The sequence below is a fragment of the Lissotriton helveticus genome, chromosome 8 (assembly GCF_964261635.1).
Source record: "Lissotriton helveticus chromosome 8, aLisHel1.1, whole genome shotgun sequence".
Lineage (NCBI taxonomy): Eukaryota > Metazoa > Chordata > Amphibia > Caudata > Salamandridae > Lissotriton > Lissotriton helveticus.
Genome location: NC_136069.1, coordinates 1702752499 through 1702778845, shown reverse-complemented (window position 1 = coordinate 1702778845; position 26347 = coordinate 1702752499). Strand labels below are relative to the sequence as shown.

At 56.0% G+C, this 26347-nt stretch overlaps 1 protein-coding gene across 1 annotated transcript in view; it reads right to left on the bottom strand.

Annotated features, from left to right (window-relative positions):
- Positions 1-19493, bottom strand: part of LOC144774138 (E3 ubiquitin-protein ligase TRIM39-like) — an 87652-nt gene extending 68159 nt beyond the window's left edge. Inside the window, exon 1 of the mRNA XM_078659158.1 lies at positions 19407-19493. Within this exon, the coding sequence (XP_078515284.1) occupies positions 19407-19493 (87 nt within the window). The remainder of the gene's footprint in view (positions 1-19406) is intronic.
- Between the last annotated feature and the right edge of the window lie 6854 nt (positions 19494-26347).

Sequence of the window (26347 nt, the reverse complement as noted above, 5' to 3'; positions counted from 1 at the left end):
CTCTTTATACCCTTCCCCTCTGCTGAGTACCCCTCCCTCGCTGCTGGTACCCGCTGTGCTCCAGTGTTTACTGAGGATCTCTTTATACCCTTCCCCTCTGCTGAGTACCCCTCCCTCGCTGCTGGTACCCGCTGTGCTCCAGTAGTTACTGAGGATCTCTTTATACCCTTCCCCTCTGCTGAGTACCCCTCCCTCGCTGCTGGTACCCGCTGTGCTCCAGTGTTTACTGAGGATCTTTTTATACCCTTCCCCTCTGCTGAGTACCCCTCCATCACTGGTGGTACCTGCTCTGCTCCAGTGTTTACTGAGGATCTCTTTATACCCGTCCCCTCTGCTGAGTACCACTCCCCCGCTGCTGGTACCTGCTGTGCTCCAATGTCTGCAGAGGTCACTCTTTATACCCTTCCCCTCTGCCTGAGGACCCCTCCCTCACTGCCGGTACCTGCTGTGCTCCAGTGCTTGCAGAGGTCACTCTTTATACCCTTCCCCTCTGCTGAGTACCCCTCCCTCGCTGCTGGTACCTGCTGTGCTCCAGTGTTTACTGAGGATCTCTTTATACCCTTCCCCTCTGCTGAGGACCCCTCCCTCGCTGCTGGTACCCGCTGTGCTCCAGTGTTTACTGAGGATCTCTTTATACCCTTCCCCTCTGCTGAGTACCCCTCCCTCGCTGCTGGTACCTGCTGTGCTCCAGTAGTTACTGAGGATCTCTTTATACCCTTCCCCTCTGCTGAGTACCCTTCCCTCACTGCTGGTACCTGCTCTGCTCCAGTGTTTACTGAGGATCTCTTTATACCCTTCCCCTCTGCTGAGTACCCCTCCCTCGCTGCTGGTACCCGCTGTGCTCCAGTGTTTACTGAGGATCTCTTTATACCCTTCCCCTCTGCTGAGTACCCCTCCATCACTGGTGGTACCTGCTCTGCTCCAGTGTTTACTGAGGATCTCTTTATACCCGTCCCCTCTGCTGAGTACCACTACCCCGCTGCTGGTACCCGCTGTGCTCCAGTGTCTGCAGAGGTCACTCTTTATCCCGGTTCCCTCTGCCGGAGGGCCCCTCCCTCGCTGCTGGTACCTGCTGTGCTCCAGTGTTAGCTGAGGTCACTGTTTATACCCCTCCCTTCGCTGCTGGTTCCCGCTGTGCTCCAGTTTATCCCCTCCCCATCAGTCTGAGGACCCCTCCCTCGCTGCGGATACCCGCTGTGCTCCAGTGCTTGCAGAGGTCACTCTTTATCCCAGTTCCCTCTGCCTGAGGGCCCCTCCCTCACTGCTGGTACCTGCTGTGCTCCAGTGTTTGCTGAGGTCACTGTTTATACCCTTCCCTTCGCTGCTAGTATCTGCTGTGCTCTAGTTTATCCCCTCAGTCTGAGGACCCCTCCCTCGCTGCTGGTACCCACTGTACTCCAGTATTTGCTGAGGTTACTCTTTATATGCTTCCCCTCGCTGCTGGTTCCCGCTGTGCTCCAGTTTATCCCCTCCCCATCAGTCTGAGGACCCCTCCCTCGCTGCTGGTACCCGCTGTGCTCCAGTTTATCCCCTCCCCCTCAGTCTGAGGACCCCTCCCTTGCTGCTGGTACCCGCTGTGCTCCAGTTTATCCCCTCCCCCTCAGTCTGAGGACCCCTCCCTTGCTGCTGGTACCCGCAGTCCTCCAGTTTATCCCCTCCCCCTCTGCCTGAGGACCCCTCCCTCGATGCTGGTACCCGCTGTGCTCCAGTTTATCCCCTCCCCCTCAGTCTGAGGACCCCTCCCTCGCTGCTGGTACCCGCTGTACTCCAGTATTTGCTGAGGTTACTCTTTATATGCTTCCCCTCGCTGCTGGTTCCCGCTGTGCTCCAGTTTATCCCCTCCCCATCAGTCTGAGGACCCCTGCCTCGCTGCTGGTACCCGCTGTGCTCCAGTTTATCCCCTCCCCCTCTGCCTGAGGACCCCTCCCTCGCTGCTGGTACCCACTGTACTCCAGTATTTGCAGAGGTCACTCTTTATACGCTTCCCCTCGCTGCTGGTTCCCGCTGTGCTCCAGTTTATCCCCTCCCCCTCTGCCTGAGGACCCCTCCCTCGATGCTGGTACCCGCTGTGCTCTAGTTTATCCCCTCCCCCTCAGTCTGAGGACCCCTCCCTTGCTGCTGGTACCCGCTGTGCTCCAGTTTATCCCCTCCCCCTCTGCCTGAGGACCCCTCCCTCGCTGCTGGTACCCGCTGTACTCCAGTATTTGTTGAGGTTACTCTTTATACACTTCCCCTCGCTGCTGGTTCCCGCTGTGCTCCAGTTTATCCCCTCCCCCTCAGTCTGAGGACCCCTCCCTCGCTGCTGGTACCTGCTGTGCCCCAGTGTTTGCTGAGGTCATTCTTTATACCTTTCCCTTTGCTGCTGGTATCTGCTGTGCTCTAGTTTATGCCCTCCCCCTCTGCCTGAGGACCCCTCCCTCGCTGCTGGTACCCGCTGTGCTCTAGTTTATCCCCTCCCCCTCAGTCTGAGGACCCCTCCCTCGCTGCTGGTACCCGCTGTACTCCAGTATTTGCTGAGGTTACTCTTTATACACTTCCCCTCGCTGCTGGTTCCCGCTGTGCTCCAGTTTATCCCCTCCCCCTCAGTCTGAGGACCCCTCCCTTGCTGCTGGTTCCCGCTGTGCTCCAGTTTATCCCCTCCCCCTCAGTCTGAGGACCCCTCCCTCGCTGCTGGTTCCCGCTGTGCTCCTGTGTCTTCTGAGGTCACTCTTTATACCCTTCCCTTTGCTGCTGGTACCTGCTGTACTCCACTGTTTGCTGAGGTCACTCTTTATACCCTTCCCTTTGCTGCTGGTACCTGCTGTGCTCCAGTGTTTCCTGAGGTCAAACTTTATACCCTTTCCCTCGCTGCTAGTACCCGCTGTGCTCTAGAGTTTGCAGAGGTCACTCTTTGTACCCTTCCCTTTGCTGCTGGTACCTGCTGTGTTCCAGTGTTTGCAGAGGTCACTCTTTATACCCTTCCCCCTCTGCCCGATGACCCCTCCCTCGCTGCTGGTACCCGCTGTGCTTTAGGGTTGGCAGAGGTCACACTTTATACCCTTCCCCTCTGCCTGAGGACCCCTCCCTCGCTGCTGGTACCTGCTGTGCTTTAGGGTTGGCAGAGGTCACTCTTTATACCCTTCCCCACTGCCTGAGGACCCCTCCCCCGCTGCTGGTACCCGCTGTGCTCCTATGTCTGCAGAGGTCACTCTTTATACCCTTCCCCTCTGCCTCAGGACCCCTCCCTCGCTGCTGATACCCGCTGTGCTCCAGTGCTTGCAGAGGTCACTCTTTATCCCGGTTCCCTCTGCCGGAGGGCCCCTCCCTCGCTGCTGGTACCTGCTGTGCTCCAGTGTTAGCTGAGGTCACTGTTTATACCCCTCCCTTCGCTGCTGGTTCCCGCTGTGCTCCAGTTTATCCCCTCCCCATCAGTCTGAGGACCCCTCCCTCGCTGCTGATACCCGCTGTGCTCCAGTGCTTGCAGAGGTCACTCTTTATCCCAGTTCCCTCTGCCTGAGGGCCCCTCCCTCACTGCTGGTACCTGCTGTGCTCCAGTGTTTGCTGAGGTCACTGTTTATACCCTTCCCTTCGCTGCTAGTATCTGCTGTGCTCTAGTTTATCCCCTCCCCCTCAGTCTGAGGACCCCTCCCTCGCTGCTGGTACCCGCTGTACTCCAGTATTTGCTGAGGTTACTCTTTGTATGCTTCACCTCGCTGCTGGTTCCCGCTGTGCTCCAGTTTATCCCCTCCCCATCAGTCTGAGGACCCCTCCCTCGCTGCTGGTACCCCCTGTGCTCCAGTTTATCCCCTCCCCCTCTGCCTGAGGACCCCTCCCTCGATGCTGGTACCCGCTGTGCTCCAGTTTATCCCCTCCCCCTCAGTCTGAGGACCCCTCCCTCGCTGCTGGTACCCGCTGTACTCCAGTATTTGCTGAGGTTACTCTTTATATGCTTCCCCTCGCTGCTGGTTCCCGCTGTGCTCCAGTTTATCCCCTCCCCATCAGTCTGAGGACCCCTGCCTCGCTGCTGGTACCCGCTGTGCTCCAGTTTATCCCCTCCCCCTCTGCCTGAGGACCCCTCCCTCGCTGCTGGTACCCACTGTACTAAGGAATTTGCAGAGGTCACTCTTTATACGCTTCCCCTCGCTGCTGGTTCCCGCTGTGCTCCAGTTTATCCCCTCCCCCTCTGCCTGAGGACCCCTCCCTCGATGCTGGTACCCGCTGTGCTCTAGTTTATCCCCTCCCCCTCAGTCTGAGGACCCCTCCCTTGCTGCTGGTACCCGCTGTGCTCCAGTTTATCCCCTCCCCCTCTGCCTGAGGACCCCTCCCTCGCTGCTGGTACCCGCTGTACTCCAGTATTTGTTGAGGTTACTCTTTATACACTTCCCCTCGCTGCTGGTTCCCGCTGTGCTCCAGTTTATCCCCTCCCCCTCAGTCTGAGGACCCCTCCCTCGCTGCTGGTACCTGCTGTGCCCCAGTGTTTGCTGAGGTCATTCTTTATACCTTTCCCTTTGCTGCTGGTATCTGCTGTGCTCTAGTTTATGCCCTCCCCCTCTGCCTGAGGACCCCTCCCTCGCTGCTGGTACCCGCTGTGCTCTAGTTTATCCCCTCCCCCTCAGTCTGAGGACCCCTCCCTCGCTGCTGGTACCCGCTGTACTCCAGTATTTGCTGAGGTTACTCTTTATACACTTCCCCTCGCTGCTGGTTCCCGCTGTGCTCCAGTTTATCCCCTCCCCCTCAGTCTGAGGACCCCTCCCTTGCTGCTGGTTCCCGCTGTGCTCCAGTTTATCCCCTCCCCCTCAGTCTGAGGACCCCTCCCTCGCTGCTGGTTCCCGCTGTGCTCCTGTGTCTTCTGAGGTCACTCTTTATACCCTTCCCTTTGCTGCTGGTACCTGCTGTACTCCACTGTTTGCTGAGGTCACTCTTTATACCCTTCCCTTTGCTGCTGGTACCTGCTGTGCTCCAGTGTTTCCTGAGGTCAAACTTTATACCCTTTCCCTCGCTGCTAGTACCCGCTGTGCTCTAGAGTTTGCAGAGGTCACTCTTTGTACCATTCCCTTTGCTGCTGGTACCTGCTGTGTTCCAGTGTTTGCAGAGGTCACTCTTTATACCCTTCCCCCTCTGCCCGATGACCCCTCCCTCGCTGCTGGTACCCGCTGTGCTTTAGGGTTGGCAGAGGTCACACTTTATGCCCTTCCCCTCTGCCTGAGGACCCCTCCCTCTCTGCTGGTACCTGCTGTGCTTTAGGGTTGGCAGAGGTCACTCTTTATACCCTTCCCCACTGCCTGAGGACCCCTCCCCCGCTGCTGGTACCCGCTGTGCTCCTATGTCTGCAGAGGTCACTCTTTATACCCTTCCCCTCTGCCTCAGGACCCCTCCCTCGCTGCTGATACCCGCTGTGCTCCAGTGCTTGCAGAGGTCACTCTTTATCCCGGTTCCCTCTGCCGGAGGGCCCCTCCCTCGCTGCTGGTACCTGCTGTGCTCCAGTGTTAGCTGAGGTCACTGTTTATACCCCTCCCTTCGCTGCTGGTTCCCGCTGTGCTCCAGTTTATCCCCTCCCCATCAGTCTGAGGACCCCTCCCTCGCTGCTGATACCCGCTGTGCTCCAGTGCTTGCAGAGGTCACTCTTTATCCCAGTTCCCTCTGCCTGAGGGCCCCTCCCTCACTGCTGGTACCTGCTGTGCTCCAGTGTTTGCTGAGGTCACTGTTTATACCCTTCCCTTCGCTGCTAGTATCTGCTGTGCTCTAGTTTATCCCCTCCCCCTCAGTCTGAGGACCCCTCCCTCGCTGCTGGTACCCGCTGTACTCCAGTATTTGCTGAGGTTACTCTTTGTATGCTTCACCTCGCTGCTGGTTCCCGCTGTGCTCCAGTTTATCCCCTCCCCATCAGTCTGAGGACCCCTCCCTCGCTGCTGGTACCCCCTGTGCTCCAGTTTATCCCCTCCCCCTCTGCCTGAGGACCCCTCCCTCGCTGCTGGTACCCACTGTACTCCAGTATTTGCAGAGGTCACTCTTTATACGCTTCCCCTCGCTGCTGGTTCCCGCTGTGCTCCAGTTTATCCCCTCCCCCTCTGCCTGAGGACCCCTCCCTCGATGCTGGTACCCGCTGTGCTCTAGTTTATCCCCTCCCCCTCAGTCTGAGGACCCCTCCCTTGCTGCTGGTACCCGCTGTGCTCCAGTTTATCCCCTCTCCCTCTTCCTGAGGACCCCTCCCTCGCTTCTGGTACCCGCTGTACTCCAGTATTTGCTGAGGTTACTCTTTATACGCTTCCCCTCGCTGCTGGTTCCCGCTGTGCTCCAGTTTATCCCCTCCCCCTCAGTCTGAGGACGCCTCCCTCGCTGCTGGTTCCCGCTGTGCTCCTGTGTCTTCTGAGGTCACTCTTTATACCCTTCCCTTTGCTGCTGGTACCTGCTGTACTCCACTGTTTGCTGAGGTCACTCTTTATACCCTTCCCTTTGCTGCTGGTACCTGCTATGCTCCAGTGTTTCCTGAGGTCAAACTTTATACCCTTTCCCTCGCTGCTAGTACCCGCTGTGCTCTAGAGTTTGCAGAGGTCACTCTTTGTACCCTTCCCTTTGCTGCTGGTACCTGCTGTGTTCCAGTGTTTGCAGAGGTCACTCTTTATACCCTTCCCCCTCTGCCCGATGACCCCTCCCTCGCTGCTGGTACCCGCTGTGCTTTAGGGTTGGCAGAGGTCACTCTTTATACCCTTCCCCTCTGCCTGAGGACCCCTCCCTCGCTGCTGGTACCCGCTGTGCTTTAGGGTTGGCAGAGGTCACTCTTTATACCCTTCCCCACTGCCTGAGGACCCCTCCCCCGCTGCTGGTACCCGCTGTGCTCCTATGTCTGCAGAGGTCACTCTTTATACCCTTCCCCTCTGCCTCAGGACCCCTCCCTCGCTGCTGGTACCCGCTGTGCTCCTGTGTCTGCAGAGGTCACTCTTTATACCCTTCCCCCTCTGCCTCAGGATCCCTCCCTCGCTGCTGGTACCTGCTCTGCTCCAGTGTTTACTGAGGATCTCTTTATACCCTTCCCCTCTGCTGAGGACCCCTCCCTCGCTGCTGGTACCCGCTGTGCTCCAGTGTTTACTGAGGATCTCTTTATACCCTTCCCCTCTGCTGAGTACCCCTCCCTCGCTGCTGGTACCTGCTCTGCTCCAGTGTTTACTGAGGATCTCTTTATACCCTTCCCCTCTGCTGAGTACCCCTCCCTCGCTGCTGGTACCCGCTATGCTCCAGTGTTTACTGAGGATCTCTTTATACCCTTCCCCTCTGCTGAGTACCCCTCCCTCGCTGCTGGTACCCGCTGTGCTCCAGTGTTTACTGATGATCTCTTTATACCCTTCCCCTCTGCTGAGTACCCCTCCCTCACTGCTGGTACCTGCTCTGCTCCAGTGTTTACTGAGGATCTCTTTATACCCTTCCCCTCTGCTGAGTACCCCTCCCTCACTGCTGGTACCTGCTGTGCTCCAGTGTTTACTGAGGATCTCTTTATACCCTTCCCCTCTGCTGAGTACCCCTCCCTCGCTGCTGGTACCCGCTGTGCTCCAGTGTTTACTGAGGATCTCTTTATACCCTTCCCCTCTGCTGAGTACCCCTCCCTCACTGCTGGTACCCGCTCTGCTCCAGTGTTTACTGAGGATCTCTTTATACCCTTCCCCTCTGCTGAGTACCCCTCCCTCACTGCTGGTACCTGCTCTGCTCCAGTGTTTACTGAGGATCTCTTTATACCCTTCCCCTCTGCTGAGTACCCCTCCCTCGCTGCTGGTACCCGCTGTGCTCCAGTGTTTACTGAGGATCTCATTATACCCTTCCCCTCTGCTGAGTACCCCTCCATCACTGGTGGTACCTGCTCTGCTCCAGTGTTTACTGAGGATCTCTTTATACCAGTCCCCTCTGCTGAGTACCACTCCCCCGCTGCTGGTACCCGCTGTGCTCCAGTGTATGCAGAGGTCACTCTTTATACCCTTCCCCTCTGCCTGAGGACCCCTCTCTCACTGCCGGTACCTGCTGTGCTCCAGTGCTTGCAGAGGTCACTTTTTATACCCTTCCCCTCTGCTGAGTACCCCTCCCTCGCTGCTGGTACCTGCTCTGCTCCAGTGTTTACTGAGGATCTCTTTATACCCTTCCCCTCTGCTGATGACCCCTCCCTCGCTGCTGGTACCCGCTGTGCTCCAGTGTTTACTGAGGATCTCTTTATACCCTTCCCCTCTGCTGAGTACCCCTCCCTCGCTGCTGGTACCCGCTGTGCTCCAGTGTTTACTGAGGATCTCTTTATACCCTTCCCCTCTGCTGAGTACCCCTCCCTCGCTGCTGGTACCCGCTGTGCTCCAGTGCTTGCAGAGGTCACTCTTTATACCCTTCCCCTCTGCTGAGTACCCCTCCCTCGCTGCTGGTACCTGCTCTGCTCCAGTGTTTACTGAGGATCTCTTTATACCCTTCCCCTCTGCTGAGTACCCCTCCCTCACAGCTGGTACCTGCTGTGCTCCAGTGTTTACTGAGGATCTCTTTATACCCTTCCCCTCTGCTGAGTACCCCTCCCTCGCTGCTGGTACCCGCTGTGCTCCAGTGTTTACTGAGGATCTCTTTATACCCTTCCCCTCTGCGGAGTACCCCTCCCTCGCTGCTGGTACCCGCTGTGCTCCAGTAGTTACTGAGGATCTCTTTATACCCTTCCCCTCTGCTGAGTACCCTTCCCTCACTGCTGGTACCTGCTCTGCTCCAGTGTTTACTGAGGATCTCTTTATACCCTTCCCCTCTGCTGAGTACCCCTCCCTCGCTGCTGGTACCCGCTGTGCTCCAGTGTTTACTGAGGATCTTTTTATACCCTTCCCCTCTGCTGAGTACCCCTCCATCACTGGTGGTACCTGCTCTGCTCCAGTGTTTACTGAGGATCTCTTTATACCCGTCCCCTCTGCTGAGTACCACTCCCCCGCTGCTGGTACCCGCTGTGCTCCAGTGTCTGCAGAGGTCACTCTTTATACCCTTCCCCTCTGCCTGAGGACCCCTCCCTCACTGCCGGTACCTGCTGTGCTCCAGTGCTTGCAGAGGTCACTCTTTATACCCTTCCCCTCTGCTGAGTACCCCTCCCTCGCTGCTGGTACCTGCTGTGCTCCAGTGTTTACTGAGGATCTCTTTATACCCTTCCCCTCTGCTGAGGACCCCTCCCTCGCTGCTGGTACCCGCTGTGCTCCAGTGTTTACTGAGGATCTCTTTATACCCTTCCCCTCTGCTGAGTACCCCTCCCTCGCTGCTGGTACCTGCTGTGCTCCAGTAGTTACTGAGGATCTCTTTATACCCTTCCCCTCTGCTGAGTACCCTTCCCTCACTGCTGGTACCTGCTCTGCTCCAGTGTTTACTGAGGATCTCTTTATACCCTTCCCCTCTGCTGAGTACCCCTCCCTCGCTGCTGGTACCCGCTGTGCTCCAGTGTTTACTGAGGATCTCTTTATACCCTTCCCCTCTGCTGAGTACCCCTCCCTCACTGCCGGTACCTGCTGTGCTCCAGTGCTTGCAGAGGTCACTCTTTATACCCTTCCCCTCTGCTGAGTACCCCTCCCTCGCTGCTGGTACCTGCTGTGCTCCAGTGTTTACTGAGGATCTCTTACCCTTCCCCTCTGCTGAGGACCCCTCCCTCGCTGCTGGTACCCGCTGTGCTCCAGTGTTTACTGAGGATCTCTTTATACCCTTCCCCTCTGCTGAGTACCCCTCCCTCGCTGCTGGTACCTGCTCTGCTCCAGTGTTTACTGAGGATCTCTTTATACCCTTCCCCTCTGCTGAGTACCCCTCCCTCGCTGCTGGTACCTGCTCTGCTCCAGTGTTTACTGAGGATCTCTTTATACCCTTCCCCTCTGCTGAGTACCCCTCCCTCACTGCTGGTACCTGCTGTGCGCCAGTGTTTACTGAGGATCTCTTTATACCCTTCCCCTCTGCTGAGTACCCCTCCCTCACTGCTGGTACCTGCTCTGCTCCAGTGTTTACTGAGGATCTCTTTATACCCTTCCCCTCTGCTGAGTACCCCTCCCTCGCTGCTGGTACCCGCTGTGCTCCAGTGTTTACTGAGGATCTCTTTATACCCTTCCCCTCTGCTGAGTACCCCTCCCTCGCTGCTGGTACCCGCTGTGCTCCAGTGTTTACTGAGGATCTCTTTATACCCTTCCCCTCTGCTGAGTACCCCTCCCTCGCTGCTGGTACCTGCTGTGCTCCAGTGTTTACTGAGGATCTCTTTATACCCTTCCCCTCTGCTGAGTACCCCTCCCTCGCTGCTGGTACCCGCTGTGCTCCAGTGTTTACTGAGGATCTATTTATACCCTTCCCCTCTGCTGAGTACCCCTCCCTCACTGCTGGTACCTGCTCTGCTCCAGTGTTTACTGAGGATCTCTTTATACCCTTCCTCTCTGCCTGAGGACCCCTCCCTCGCTGCTGGTACCTGCTCTGCTCCAGTGTTTACTGAGGATCTCTTTATACCCTTCCCCTCTGCTGAGTACCCCTCCCTCACTGCTGGTACCTGCTCTGCTCCAGTGTTTACTGAGGATCTCTTTATACCCTTCCCCTCTGCTGAGTACCCCTCCCTCGCTGCTGGTACCCGCTGTGCTCCAGTGTTTACTGAGGATCTCTTTATACCCTTCCCCTCTGCTGAGTACCCCTCCCTCGCTGCTGGTACCCGCTGTGCTCCAGTGTTTACTGAGGATCTATGTATACCCTTCCCCTCTGCTGAGTACCCCTCCCTCACTGCTGGTACCTGCTCTGCTCCAGTGTTTACTGAGGATCTCTTTATACCCTTCCCCTCTGCCTGAGGACCCCTCCCTCGCTGCTGGTACCTGCTCTGCTCCAGTGTTTACGGAGGATCTCTTTATACCCTTCCCCTCTGCTGAGTACCCCTCCCTCACTGCTGGTACCTGCTCTGCTCCAGTGTTTACTGAGGATCTCTTTATACCCTTCCCCTCTGCTGAGTACCCCTCCCTCGCTGCTGGTACACGCTGTGCTCCAGTGTTTACTGAGGATCTCTTTATACCCTTCCCCTCTGCTGAGTAACCCTCCCTCGCTGCTGGTACCCGCTGTGCTCCAGTGTTTACTGAGGATCTCTTTATACCCTTCCCCTCTGCTGAGTACCCCTCCCTCGCTGCTGGTACCCGCTGTGCTCCAGTGTTTACTGAGGATCTCTTTATACCCTTCCCCTCTGCTGAGTACCCCTCCCTCGCTGCTGGTACCCGCTGTGCTCCAGTGTTTACTGAGGATCTCTTTATACCCTTCCCCTCTGCTGAGTACCCCTCCCTCGCTGCTGGTACCCGCTGTGCTCCAGTGTTTACTGAGGATCTCTTTATACCCTTCCCCTCTGCTGAGTACCCCTCCCTCGCTGCTGGTACCCGCTGTGCTCCAGTGTTTACTGAGGATCTCTTTATACCCTTCCCCTCTGCTGAGTACCCCTCCCTCGCTGCTGGTACCTGCTCTGCGCCAGTGTTTACTGAGGATCTCTTTATACCCTTCCCCTCTGCTGAGGACTCCTCCCTCGCTGCTGGTACCCGCGGTGCTCCAGTGTTTACTGAGGATCTCTTTATACCCTTCCCCTCTGCTGAGTACCCCTCCCTCGCTGCTGGTACCCGCTCTGCTTCAGTGTTTACTGAGGATCTCTTTATACCCTTCCCCTCTGCTGAGGACCCCTCCCTCGCTGCTGGTACCCGCGGTGCTCCAGTGTTTACTGAGGATCTCTTTATACCCTTCCCCTCTGCCTGAGGACCCCTCCCTCGCTGCTGGTACCCGCTCTGCTCCAGTATTTGCTGAGGTCACTCTTTATACCCTTTCCTTTGCTGCTGGTACCTGCTGTGCTCCAGTAATTTCCGGAGGTCACTCTTTATCCCCTTCCCCTCTGCCTGAGGACCCCTCCCTCGCTGCTGCTAGTGGCTGTGCCCCAGTGTCCTTCTTGGGGTGCTGCTGTCTGGTCATGAAGCCGGGTACAGGAGTCTGGGAGAAGGAAGAAACAGGAGGCAGGCTGGAGGGATATCAGGGTCCAGGGGCTGGAAGAGAAGTAGGGTGCAGGATGGTGTAGGAGAAACAGGGAATAAGGGGCTGGGTGCAGGCTGGGGAATATCAGGGTCCAGGGGCTGGAGGAGAAGCAGGGTAGGGGAGGGTGAGGGATAAGCAGGGGAGGGGGAGGGTAAGCAGGGTGTAGGGCCGGGGCTGCAGGCGGGGGTCCTAGGGAGGAGGTGGAATGGATTCAAGGTACCGGAGGGGTACAAGGTACAGGGGCTGAGGACGGAGAAGGAACAAACACGGAAGTGGCCCCCCACGGAGGGTGGGACAAGGACTGGGGTCAGGAGAGAGGGAGGGAGGTGAAAGGAAGCGGCCCTCAGGCTCCAGTACAACAGCCGGGCCTGGGACCTGCCCAGGAGGCGCCCCTTCCAGGCGCTACATCCGTCTCGGGGCTGGTCCCCAGGACGCACGTGTCAAAGTCCTCATACATGGTGTGCATCGGCCTCCGCAGCCCAGATGTGCCCAGTCCCGGTGTTCCCTTAGCAGCGCGGTGCACTCTGGGAGTTGTGGTTCCAAGTGGCTTAAGGCACTTCATACCATGGACTCGGAGAGTGTCCCTGGTGGGTGGACAGACACGAGCTGTTAGCGCTGCTCTGTGTGCTGTATGCACGCATTTCTGAAGCAGATGAGCAGGCGCCTAGAAGCTGCAGTTTACCTATGTCTTTGGATACAGCAGAGACAGCCGTCCCGGAGGGGTCTCGTCCGTCCGTCCGCCTGTCCGGCCTCCAGTGTCCGCAGCTGGCTGCAGAGACATGCACGGGCGGACAGACACTCCTTCACGGTGCCATGTGCAGCGCACTCTTCTTCCGGGTTTCTAGGGACTGAATAACAGGTGCTCAGTGTGACCTAATGTGAAGGCACTCCTTTCATCGAAGATAAGAGGCAGAGCGAACCTCCCTGGGTTCAACCCACTGAACAGGAGGGTCAAACGTAGTGCAGCCGGACCCAGAGAATACTACAACCCCCACAAGTCCACCGCCACCCTTCACTCAGCAGCGCGTTGCATGACGGGACGGGGGTGTCACAGATGACATGAAAGCACTTTTCAGTAATGCATCATCAGAATGTACTATTTACAGCAGACGGCATGCAACAAAGGTGAGGACAACTGGACATTAAGATGGTCTTCAATAAAAGCATTTTGAAATGTAAGATGGTCTGTGCGAAATGATGAATAAAGGAGGTCTGGCAGGCACATGGTGAACATACCTGTGCACCTCATCCATGCCAGTGGAGCCGCTGCTCCAGTCCTGGACGTTCCTATGACAAATAATGCATTCTGGGGGATGTAGTCCTGCTCTGCCTCCACTCACCCAATTACACTGACATACTTTATAGCACAGATGTGTGGGTGACCTGTTGAGGAATGACAACAGCAGCCTGGAGGGAGGCGATCACCCAAGGTGGTGACGAGGGGGGAGGTTAACACGCTGCGTCCGAGCTCAGCGCCTCTAGGCGCTTGATTAATGTGCTATATTGCAGCATTTGTTCGTCATACTCATGACGAGGCTCGGCGCAGGGAGTACTAGGGCTTGTCTATAGCGTCCTAACCTAATCTTCCATACCTATAAGGGCTTTCATTCAATTCGATTGGTTACTTTGGGGATTTCTAACTTTTGGGACTCTGTTATATCAAAGTCAGTCACGTGTCCCAAAGCCTCTTTTCACCCAGCTGCCTCAAGAAAGGTTGGCTGAGGGAGGATGGGTTACACCCAGATGTGATTGTATTTATTTAGCGCTTACTACCCCAGACAAGGCATCAAAGCGCTTTTTCGACGAATAGCACGCTACTCCGTAACCAATAAAGGATTAGTGGTGAATTAATATAGTAAAAAATAGAAACTAATTTGAGTGATGGATATGTTAGTCAGTTATTTGGATTGAGAAGGCTAGCGGAGGGAGAGAAGAGGAAAAATGTTTGCATTTATATAGGGTTTGCTACCCTTGGTGGGATGTTAAAGCGCTTTTCGGCGAGTAGCTCGCTACTTCGGAACCCAGAAAGGATTAGTGGTGCCGCTCGCAGCGGTTTCGCCAGCTTGGGACCTGCCGCATCTGAGGCCGTGTGGGGAGCGTCAGCGGGACTCCAACTCCCAGGAGCCCCGCACTTGTACCATCTGTGCCCGATTTTTTGCTGCTCTCAGCCTATATTTAGGTATACGCCCCCGCTAAGCGGGCGAGCGTCGGGCGAACCCCGGGCCAAGGGCAGGCCCGTTTGAGTCCGTTCAAGGCCGGAGCAGGCTTGGCTGGGCCCACCCTCTAACGTCCACTACTTTAGATTACTAGTGGATTACTTTATTATTTTATTACAAGAGCCTCGAATGTGATCGAAAAAGAGATTGCGGTAACAGAACGACGGCTATCACTTGGCCCCAGCACCAGCCAAGTGTCCAATGGAGGATGGATATTTGCGGGACTCCCCATCCCCCCAGGCGCCTAAACACCACTATCGATGACCATCCGCTGTTGGGCAACGTCACGTCGATTGCGGTGGAGGACTCTGTGCCAGAATAAAGGTCACTGGACCAGTCAGCCTGTGCAATAACCAGGTCTAAGACTGCGTCCCACAAGTGCAGAAAGGAGCTATCAAAGGACAAACAAGGTTTCAAAAACAAGAAGAGGGCAGGGGGCCCACAAAAGGAAAACTGCTCCATCGGAGTACGGTCCACAAGGCCAGCGGAAGAGGGACGGAAAACTGTGGAACAAAATGCGGAGTCGGAGAATGTGACACCTCTACTGACTCCGATTACCCCCGATACCCTCGATACTCCAGTGGTCCCCGTGGTTACCTTGAATAGTGCTTTTTGGGAGAAAGTGGAGACTATCATTGCTGATTGCCTAACGCCCATAGTGACTAGAATGTCAGCCATCGAAGCAAATTTACTTCCGCTGATTAATGCCCTAGATCAGACCTCTGGTGATACAACAGACCTTGGTAATGCTAACATTGAGCACCCACCTCCAACCCCCCCCCCCCCCCCCCCCGGTGGTAACTCCACAAGCGGAGGAAGGTTATTGCCAGATCATCAAAGGGCCCAGGGGGCTGGGAGCTTACTACCGGCTAAACCTGGTTCAGCTGTGATTAGGACGGGTAGGCGGGACCTGAGGGGGTGGGAGTTTACAAAAGGCTAAACCGCTGCCAGCTACGAATGGGCCAAATAGTTACTCACAAAGCAAGGATAAACCTAGAAATAATCACAATGTTGCCCCAAATCCTCAATGTAGCACTAAAACATTAAGCACACAAATTGATCTACTGCCAGAAAGCAGCCCTTTTGTTGTAGTTTTAGCAGGGGTACCGCCACTGACGAATGGCAATGAAGAAACACATACTTCACTAAAGAACAAAGGGGCATATTATCAAGGGGGTTTATCTCCGCTTTTTTGGCTTTAAAAGCCAAGAAAGCGGAGATAAAATGATCTCCCTATTACCTAGCTGTCGCTAACACCAGTTAGCGACAGCTAGTAGGAGATAGCGACCATCTTGGGCCCCACTTTGCATGTCAGTGATATTTATCACTAATGATATGCAAAGTGGGCGTGCCAAGATGTTAGCGACTGGAAACAGTCGCTAACATCGCTATCTCCTATTACCAACTTTTGGAGATATTCGCGCTAAGCTCGAATATCTCCAAAAGCTAACGCCTGCCCTGAGCAGTTCTTAGCCATGTTATCCAATGGTAGGTGGATAACATGGCTAAGAGCATTAGCTCGATAATGCATGAATATCGCTGACTTTTCAGCGATATCCATGCATTGCGGCCGTTTTTTATCGCATTTGCGATAAACCTTGGTAATACCAAGGTTTATTTGCGATAAAAATCGCCGCAGCTTAGCGGTAAAATTTTATCTCTAACCAAGCAATAGCGATAATTAAAGCTACTGCGTGGTAATATGCCTCAAAGTTACTGATTGGCTAAACAAGAATAGACCATTACCGCAAAATGTAACAAGTGAAATCTTGTTTGTCCGAAGGGCGTCATGGGTGGGCCACAGAATCAAGGATCTTATGGGAGACTGTGTCCTAATTAATTTTAGGGACACACGGATAGTGTCGCATGTATGCCAGTGGACGCAGCCCCCACCTGTGCAAGCCATTCAGTCTCTCCCCCTCTCGTATTTTTATCCCCCGGCTCCACTGCGCACTAGTAGTGGCAGAGATACAGCATGGAACTTGGTAGGTTCCTCAACAAGGACAGGCTTAAGCCAGGGAAGGCCCAGAGTATCCCCGTTATCCGAGGCCGTTTGCACACACAATAGATTCAGTTGCCTTGACATGGTGGATTGACAGATTCCCAGCAAACTGGATATTATTCCTGGGGTATAAATGGGGCAGACTCTGAGGTAGAGTGGGAAGAGGGGGTCGAACTAGGAAGAAACATACAGGAAGAAACAGGGGATAGGAAGGGCGCAAGCTGTGAGGTGGTTATATCGACTTTAGTTGGTACAAGTAGCTGTCCACCCTCAGGGAGCATGTAGCTGACGGGAGGGCAAGTCCATGCCTAGTCCCATAGGTAAAGCAGGCCCACTGGAGGAGGCAAACGTGGAGCACACTGAGAGAAGAGATATGGGCCCATACGTAGAGGTTATAAAATTATTGTCCTGGAACCTGGCAGGATTATCTAATAAACTCTCCTGTCCAGAATGGAGATCCTTCATGGATGAAAATGATGTGTGCCTCTTTCAAGAGACCTGGGTGAGCACGGAGCAATTTAGGGTGGGCTTTGCCTCTTTTTATGTCCCGGCACTATGGGGAGGGAGAGGTCGTCCCTCGGGAGGCCTCACAATCTGGGTGGGATCTCTTCTGGGCTGTACAGTACTCATTATCCACTCCAGAGATATTCAATGTGTGGTTCTTGTCTGGCCAAATGCCTACAAACTAGCATTGATTAATGTCTTTTCACGTCCTGTTAGCATTGGCAGAGAGTCCAGCCCCATCGATGGCCTCTCCTCCTTCATTTCAACTATCCCGAATGATTGCCACATATTGGTAGGGGGTGATCGGAACTGCCGTTTTGAGCCCCTGGAGGGTCTCAATGAAGGTGCCCTAATGGCAGAGGATGACCATTGGTCAATTCCCATGACTCAGGCTCGTCCGCCAGGGCATGGTCTCCACTAGCCGTACAGGTCACGGCATTAACTATCACTCACTCCCTACGTGCATGTAATGGCCGTACACCCTCGGACATCCCAGCCAAATGCACATATAATAAACCAGGACAAATGTCACACCTTGATTATATTCTGCTGGAAACTAGGCTCTGGCCGCAGGTTATTGATCTCACTGTGATGACTAGAGTGGACAGCGATCAAAACGCCCTAATTCTAGAAATGGAACTGCCCAAGATTGGCAGGAATGAAGCACCACCGATGGGTGATGGTGCTAATAATCTCACCCTGACCAATAACAGGCATAGAGTTAGATGGTCTAGATTTAGGGAAAACCCAGAACAGATAGCGAAACTATATAATTTGGCAATTCCCTTTCTGTCAGAGGTCGCAGTCCTAGTTGATTTACCACCATCCTCTGCCTCTCTTTCACAGTTAGAGGTCCTCCACGGGGACCTAGTATCTAGCCTGGCAGGGGTGCTGAATCCCAGGGTGTCTGAGAAGGGAAATAGGGCCCCTTGCTCCTCCTGGTACAATACGGCGTGCAGGAAAGACAAGTCAGAGCTAGTTTCGGCCCTTAAAGACAACAATAGAACTATCATAACAGATAGGAGGGCTCGTTACAAAAGGCTAACTAAGTGCGCGAAGGAAGAGTGGGACCAGGAATAGTGGACTAGTTTATCCTCTGCTTTTAACACCAAAGATTTTAAAACATTTAGGTCCATAATTAATACCGGTTCAGGTCAACCGAAAACAGCTGTAGATCCCAACCTAGCGCCAGAAGTATGGGAAGGCCCCTTTCGGGCTCTATATTCCTGTGAGGCCCCCCTTGATGATGATCCTGTTAATCTACCTACCTCTGGCTAGCGTACCATCCAGCCAGAGGAGTGCAAGGTAACGGTGGCCGAAGTGTGTACTGCTATTAACAAACTTGCCTCAAACAAAGCACCCGGCTTGGACAAACTCCCGGGCGACCTTTTTAAGCATCAGCCCAAAGTCTGGGGTCCCTATCTCCGAATCGTTTTCAACGCAATCCTGAGAGGTATGGCGCTTCCCTGTACTTGGCTGGGAGCAGAGATAGTCCCAATCTTCAAAAAGGGCTCACCTCGGCTCCCATCCAACTACAGACCTATAATTCTATAAGTCTCATCGATGTCCCGCAGAAGATCTTTGCGAGACTTATTCTAGAGCAGCTACAGTACTGGATGGAGGAGTCTGAAATACTCAGCCCTCATCAGGCAGGGTTTAGGAAGAACACCTCCACGTGGATCAAATTTTTCGACAAGTGCTTTTGCACTGGAAAACAGTGCGTATAGCGGGTGGCACCCTCTATATGGTGTTTGTTGATCTTCGCTCTGCCTTTGACCTTATACCCAGGGGCAAACTATGGAGTGTCCTTCGCGAGCTGGGCATCCCCATTCATCTCCTTTCAGTCCTGATGAGGCTACACAAGGCCAATTTTGCCCAAGTTAGATGCGGGAAGAGTGGCGATTTGACATCTAGATTCCCCGTTGACCGGGAGGTAAGGCAGGGCTGTGTGCTTGCACTGACCCTGTTTTGCCTCTATGTCAACGGGGTAATCGCGCATCTAAATGGAGTGCAGAACAATGATGCACCTAAGCTAGCCGGGAATATGGTACCGGCGATAATGTTCGCCGATGATACCCTTTTGCTTTCTAGATCCCCAATGGGCATTCAGAGAACATTGGATGGTTTTGCAGAATTTTGTACTGTTCGCAGATTGGAGATCAATTCACTCAAAAAAAAATTTATGATCTTCAATCCGCCTAGAACCACAAGACCCAACCCCATTCTGGGAAAAACAAGACTGGAAAGGGTAAGCACTTTTGTTTATCTTGGGGTCACGATTAATGAGAGCTTGTCATGGGGCCCTCAGGGAACAAAATCTCAATTAAAACTTGCCTAATTATCGGGTGGGATTCTTAGACTATCCAATGTATCAACAATAAAACCTCTTGGCCCACCTCTGGAGGTCTATAAATCACAAGCCAGGGGTGCAAGCATGTATGGGGCGAACTATGGGGTCATTGTAATAAAACCAAAATCACCAGGGTTGAGAATAATTTTCTAAGGCACTTGCTAGCACTCCATCCCATTACCCCGCTCCTCCCACTAAGACTTGACATGGGGATTACGCCAATTGATGAGGAGCTAGCCTTAAAACCACTAAGGTATTGGCGCCGGCTCTGGGTCACACCGGAGCTGGTCAATTACAGCCAGGAGCTCAGAGAAATACTTATTAGCACGAGCGCATGCAAAATACCCTTGCTTACCTTCATTAAGAAGGAATTCACTAGGCTGGGACTTCCTGTCTTATGGTCTGACCCTGAGCGGGGCAGTAAAGAGATCTCAGCCATCATGCTCACGAAGGCATATCGTGCTGAGAACTTGAATTCGGCCTTGTGTAATCCCAATAACGGCTCTAGAACTGTTCCCTTTTGTTGGACCCGGCCTCGTGGCGTGGTTCGCCTCTGTCCCTCCACACCCTATGAGTGTAGGCCTGTACCCCGAGTCCCCTGCGCAGCCTCCCCATTAGTGTAGCTTGCACCCCGAGCCTGGTCGTCCTACTCCAAGTAAACCTAGATCCCCCGAGAACCTTGACCAGGCCTGCCTTTCCCGCTCCACGCCTGGCTCCGAGCGCCTAACCATGCATGCCCCACAAGGCCCGGACGCCATTTTCCCTTCCCGAGATCCCTGTCTCCCGGGGCCTAGCGTGACCCCGGCCCCAGCGAAACCCAGACTCCAAAGGCGCGCCAGTCCCGGATGGGGGGTAAAGGGCTCCCTGAGTGAGATAAGCCAGGGAGTTTCGATGGCACCTCCAGCCTCCCCTGAGGGGCCGGTATCTGTCACACCTTTGGCCCTCCCCTATCGGCCAGTTTCGATCACCCCTCTGGCCTCCCCAAGGGCTGGCTCCAGACCCGCTGGGCGTCTGGGAATTCCCGGGCCCATCTTTCAAAGGGATCAAAGAGCCAACCGCCGGACCCCGCCAACGACCAGCCCCCCCGGGCAGGAGACCTCCGCCTGCGAAGGTCCGGAGATCAAAGAGCAAAAGGACTATAATTGGGCCCGCCCGACAACTAGCGGGCAGTTGTATCTTGGACCTGAAGCCTGCTTATCTGATCGTGGCTGACCCTAAGACGAACTCATCTGGAACCTCGGAGCCCTGCTGACGCTGTCGCGGCTCAAGCTGAACTGAACCATCGGAGCCCTGATGACGGTGTCGCGGCTCAAGCTGAACTGAACCATCGGAGCCCTGCTGACGCTGTCGCGGCTCAAGCTGAACTGTAACCATCGGAGCCCTGCTGACGCTGTCGTGGCTCAAGCTGAACTGTAACCATCGGAGCCCTGCTGACGCTGTCGCGGCTCAAGCTGAGCTGTAACCATCGGAGCCCTGCTGACGCTGTCGCGGCTCGACCTTTCCAAGACCATCCGAGCCCTGCTGACGCTGTCGCGGCTCCTCACGAACTTCTCCAGATCGAGCCCTGCTGACCTCGTCGCGGCTTGAGGAGAACTCTGGTCCGGCTGGACCATCGAGACCAACATCACGACCGCGCCGACTCGACGGAGGCGAAGCAGCCAGTACGACCATCCTCCCGTATCCCCCGGCTCGAGGATTGAGAGCTGCGCGTAGGGTACGCCTCGTACTGACCCAGAGACTAAAAGACTGTCCCGCTTCCCCCTTCCCGAATCCTCCAAGACTTTGTGGTCCCTCGACCACCGTGTATATAAGAGTGCTTCCTTCGTTTATTGCTTATATAAAGAACTTGTTACTAGAATCCAACGGTGTGGTGTCTGTTCATAGTGTGGTGTGAGCTCAGTGTGTACGATCCTAGACTCGAAGTCCTCCCCGGTGAGGACCTCACAATCAAGACTCGGCAAGTTCTGTGGAAGAGGTGGGTCTTGGGAGGACTGGGTGAGCACAACCTGGCCCTCTGAGTGCGCCCCTTCTAACATTGGTGGCAGCGTCGCGATAAGAACCTACGTCTAGGGATCGTACAGCACTGACACACTACCCGAACGAAGAGCAACCATGAGCATCACAAACGACGAAACCACCTTCCAGATGGAACTTCTGGGAGATTATACACACCGGCAGCTGAAGCAGTTTTGCATAAATCGCCAAATCCCGACAACGGGACTAAACACCAAAGAGGACTTTCAACAAGCTCTAACAGCCTGGATGGAGACCGGAGCCCAACCTCCAGCACCGACAGAAGCCGATGGAGGGGGAGCACCCCGGATCGAAACCCACGCCCCAGAGCAAGAAAGAGCAGAGTCCCCGACGCGGACTCACAGCACAGAGAGAGGTCTATCTCGAGAAGAGATGACCGAGAACGCAACCGAAGCCACGAGCTAGAACTAGCCCGTTTGAAGATGGAGGTAGAACTCAAGCTGGCCGAGAAGAAGCTAGCCATCGAGCAGCTACGGCTGCAAGGAGAACTGGAGGAGAAAAAGCTCCAGAGAGAACTGGAGGAGAAGAAACTCCAGCGAGAACATGACGGAAAGAAGCTCCAGCTGGAGCACGAGCGCAGCATATTGGAAATGGAACTAAAGGCCCGGAACGAAGACAACCGAACAGCAGCGACCCGAGAGTCCGTTCCCCCGGTGGAACCCAAGGTCCACATCCCCAAGGATGTGGTCAAGGAATATTACAAAAACGATGACATCCAGCAATGGTTCAAGGCCTACGAGGTCGCCATGACCTCCCACCGAGTTCCCCAGAAGGATTGGGGAGCCGGGCTATGAGGGCGATTCCTGAGTGAGGGGAGAGACACCCTACTTGACCTACCGTCTGCCGAGCAGACCTCCTACAGCCACATGAAAGAGGCCCTCCTCACAAGGTACGGGCTCACCCCAGAAATGTACCGCCAACGCTTCCGAGAATGCAAGAAGATCCCCGGCACCACATGGGTAGAATATGTCAATTTCTACAGCCGGGCCCTGGAAGGGTGGATCAAGGGCAGCAAAGTATCCACCTTCGACGGACTCATCGACCTCATTGCGTATGAACATTTGTCCCTGAATTGCTTTGTGGAACTCCGACAGCACCTCCTGGACAGCAAGTTGGCTGACCCACGGAAACTGGCCGTCGAGGCCGATCGCTGGGTGAGCACCAGAGTACCCCGGGGGCCCGGGGGAGACTCTGGCCGAAATGAACAGGGACCTTCCCGCCCAAGGGGAGGGGGGAATCAGAATAGACAGAGGGGATCCCAGGGAGGGTCCCCGCGCAGCCCCCCCAGAAACTAGCCTGGCACATCGCCTCCCACCGCGCGCGCAGGGTTCCCCCCAGCTAAGCCAGGGCCCCGAGTCAGCCAAGCCTGCTTCCATTGCCAGCAACCCGGGCACTATGCCAATGACCCCCGCTGCCCTTTGTTCAAGAAGCCTGCCGCTGCAGGGCCCCCAGTGCGCCACATCACCTCAGTAGCCCTAGAAGAGGAGGAGGAAGAGGAGTTCGAGGGAGCTGACCCCGCCGCCATGATGTTAGTCTCCCTGGGTGATAGGGAGATGGTCCCAGGAGCCCCCCTACCCGACAACACAGAGAAATACCAACAGCAGGGGACTGTCAATGGCCATCACATAGGGGCGCTCCGAGACACTGGGGCCAGTATCACCGCCGTCAAACGGCACCTCGTCACCGAAGCCCAGATTGTTCCCCACATCTCCTGCAGGGTGATCGCAGCCGATAACTCCGTCCGCACCTGCCGGATAGCTCAAGTCCCGTTCGAATGGGGGGGGCGTCTCCGGAGAGTTACGAGTGGCGGTCCGCTCAGACATGCCCGTGGACTGCCTGCTCGGCAACGATCTAGAGAGCTCCCCATGGCAGCGGGTTGAGAAAAGGACCCACTTGGAGATGGTGGGCCTGCCCGAGTGGGCCTGTGTGAGTACCCGGTCGATGATCACCCGAAGGGCCACCCCCGAAGAGGCGACCTTAGAGGCGGCACCGGCGACCCCCGAGGACCCCGAGGTCCCTGAACCGTCTGAGACCCCTGAGCTGTTACCCGGAGAGAGCTTCCCCCCCGACGCAGGTCCCCTCGGCCCTGGCGTCGAACCGACCCCGAGCCTGGACGACCTTCCCGAGCTGGCCCAGTGGCGCCAGGAAGGAGGACCGTCCCGAGAAGAATTCTGCCTAGAACAGGCCTCCTGTCCGTCTTTGGTTGGGCCGTGGCAGCAGGCCGCCGCCCAGGCCGCCGATGACCAGTCCGGCTCCCACTTTGTCTATTGGGAAAACGGCCTCTTGTACAGCGAGCAAAAGTCTGCCGAGCTAGGGTCAGCCCGAGTGCTGGTGGTACCCCTACGCTTCCGTGGCTTTCTCCTGAACCTGGCCCACGATGTGCCCCTGGCGGGACTCTTGGGTCAAGACAAAACATATCACCGCCTAGTCACCCACTTTTACTGGCCGGGCATGCGCTCCGATGTGGAGGCCCACTGTAAGTCCTGCCCCACGTGTCAGTCCAGCGGAAAGAGTGGGGGGAAGCGCAAGGCTCCCCTCCAACCCTTCCCCGTGGTCAGTACCCCCTTTGTAAGGGTGGGGATCGACATCGTGGGCCCCCTCGACTCCCGGACCTCCCTGGGGCACCGTTTTATCCTTGTCTTGGTGGACCATGCCACCCGCTACCCCGGAAGCCATTCCCCTCCGAACGGTGACCGCCCCCGTAGTGGGGCGGGCCCTCATGGCCATCTTCTCCCGGGTGGGATTCCCCCGAGAAGTCATCAGCGACCGAGGGACCAACTTCATCTCGAAATACATGAAGTCCCTGTGGCAACAATGTGGGGTGACGTACAAATTTACCACCCCATATCACCCCAGGGTAACGGTCTGGTGGAGCGATTCAACCGGACCCTCAAGGGAATGATCATGGGTCTCGAAGAGCCCCTGAGGCGTAAGTGGGACGTCCTCCTTCCCTGTCTCCTCTTCGCATACCGCGAAGTACCCCAGAAGTCCCTGGGGTTCAGCCCCTTCGAACTCCTTTACGGGCACCCCGTCAGGGGCCCCTCAGCCTGGTCAAGGAAGGGTGGGAGACGGCGGCTCCAGAGCCCCCTCCCGATGTGTTTCGATACATTCTGGCCCTCCGGAACCAGACGAGGAAGTTCATAGAACTGGCCGAGGCAAACCTCGAGGCCAGTCAAGAAGAAATGAAACGGTGGTATGACCAGAATGCCACTCTGGTCGAGTTTCAGCACGGACAACAGGTCTGGGTGATGGCCCCCGTGGAGCCCTGTGCCCTGCAAGATAAGTGGACAGGGCCCTTCAAGGTGGTGGAACGTAAGAGTCAGGTGACCTACCTCATTGATGTAGAGTCCCCCAGGAACCCCTTGCGGGTCCTTCACGTGAACCGCCTCAAGCCCCACTTCGCCCGGTCCGAGTTGAGCTTGCTCCTCGCCACGGACGATGGAGAAGAAGAAGAAACGGAGCCTCTCCCCGACCTCCTGTGCGTGAAAGAAAAAGATGGCTCCGTAGAGGGGGTGAGTCTCTCCCCCTCCCTCTCTCCCGAGCAGCGCGAGGACTGTCGCCAGTTGTTGGGACAGTTCTCGGACCTCTTCTCCCTCACCCCCGGCGTCACCAACTGGTGCGTCCACGACGTGGACAACGGGGACAGCCCCCCGGTACGACACAGAGCCTACCGCGTCCCTGACAGAGTCCGGGCCTGCATCAAGGCCGAGGTATCAAAGATGTTAGCTCTCGGGGTGGTCGAAGCCTCTGTCAGCCCATGGGCTAGCCCCGTGGTCCTGGTTCCGAAGGCAGCCGCCCCAGGCGCTGTTCCCGAGCTGAGGTTCTGCGTTGACTACCGCGGGCTCAACGCAGTCACCAGAACCGATGCGCATCCCATCCCCCGAGCCGACGAGCTTTTTGATCGCCTCGGGGCTGCTCGCTTCCTAAGCACGTTCGACCTGACCGGTGGATACTGGCAGATCGCCCTCACCGAGGGAGCTAAGGAAAGATCCGCTTTTTCCACCCCGGATGGTCACTACCATTTCCGGGTGATGCCCTTCGGGATGAAGAACGCCCCCGCCACCTTCCAGGGGCTGGTGAACCAGGTACTGGCTGGGTTGGAAGAGTTCAGCACTGTGTATCTGGACGATATCGCAGTGTACAGTACCCACTGGCCCGAGCACCTCCAGCACCTCTGGGCGGTGCTGACGGCCCTGAGAAGGGCTGGTCTCACCATTAAGGCAAGCAAGTGCCAGATCGGACAAGGGTCCGTAGTCTACCTCGGGCACCAGGTCGGAAGCGGCCTCGTAGCCCCCCTCCAGCCCAAGATCGATGCCATCGTGGCCTGGGAGGCCCCCATGACCCAGACGGAAGTGCGGGCATTTCTAGGGCTCACGGGGTACTACCTCCGGTTCATCAAGGGGTACGGCAGCATCGTAGGCCCCCTCACGGAGTTAACCTCCAAAAACCAGCCGAAGAAAGTCAGCTGGACCCCCACCTGCCAAGAGGCGTTCGAAACGTTGAAAGACGCCATGTGCACCGCCCCCATCCTACAGGCCCCCGACTACTCCCGAGAGTTTGTAGTCCAGACGGACGCGTCCGAGCATGGCATCGGAGCCGTTCTGTCCCAGTTGAACGAGAACGGCCTGGATCAGCCAGTGGCATTCATTAGCCGGAGGCTACTCCCTCGAGAACAAAGGTGGAGCACCATCGAGCGGGAGGCCTTCGCGGTGGTTTGGGCCCTGAAGAAGCTGAGGCCCTACCTGTTCGGTACTCACTTCCGGGTCCAGACCGACCACCGACCTCTCCGGTGGCTAATGCAGATGAGAGGGGAAAATCCCAAATTGCTGCGATGGTCCATCTCCCTCCAGGGGATGGACTTCACTGTTGAGCACCGGCCTGGTTCTGACCACGCCAACGCAGACGGCCTGTCCAGATTCTTCCGCCTCAGCGAAGAGAACCCCCAAGAGGATGGGTTGTTCTCCCCGCCTTCAGCTGGGGGGGACGCGTGTTGGACCCGGCCTCGTGGCGTGGTTCGCCTTTGTCCCTCCACACCCTATGAGTGTAGGCCTGTACCCCGAGTCCCCTGCGCAGCCTCCCCATTAGTGTAGCTTGCACCCCGAGCCTGGTCGTCCTACTCCAAGTAAACCTAGATCCCCCGAGAACCTTGACCAGGCCTGCCTTTCCCGCTCCACGCCCGGCTCCGAGCGCCTAACCATGCATGCCCCACAAGGCCCGGACGCCATTTTCCCTTCCCGAGATCCCTGTCTCCCGGGGCCTAGC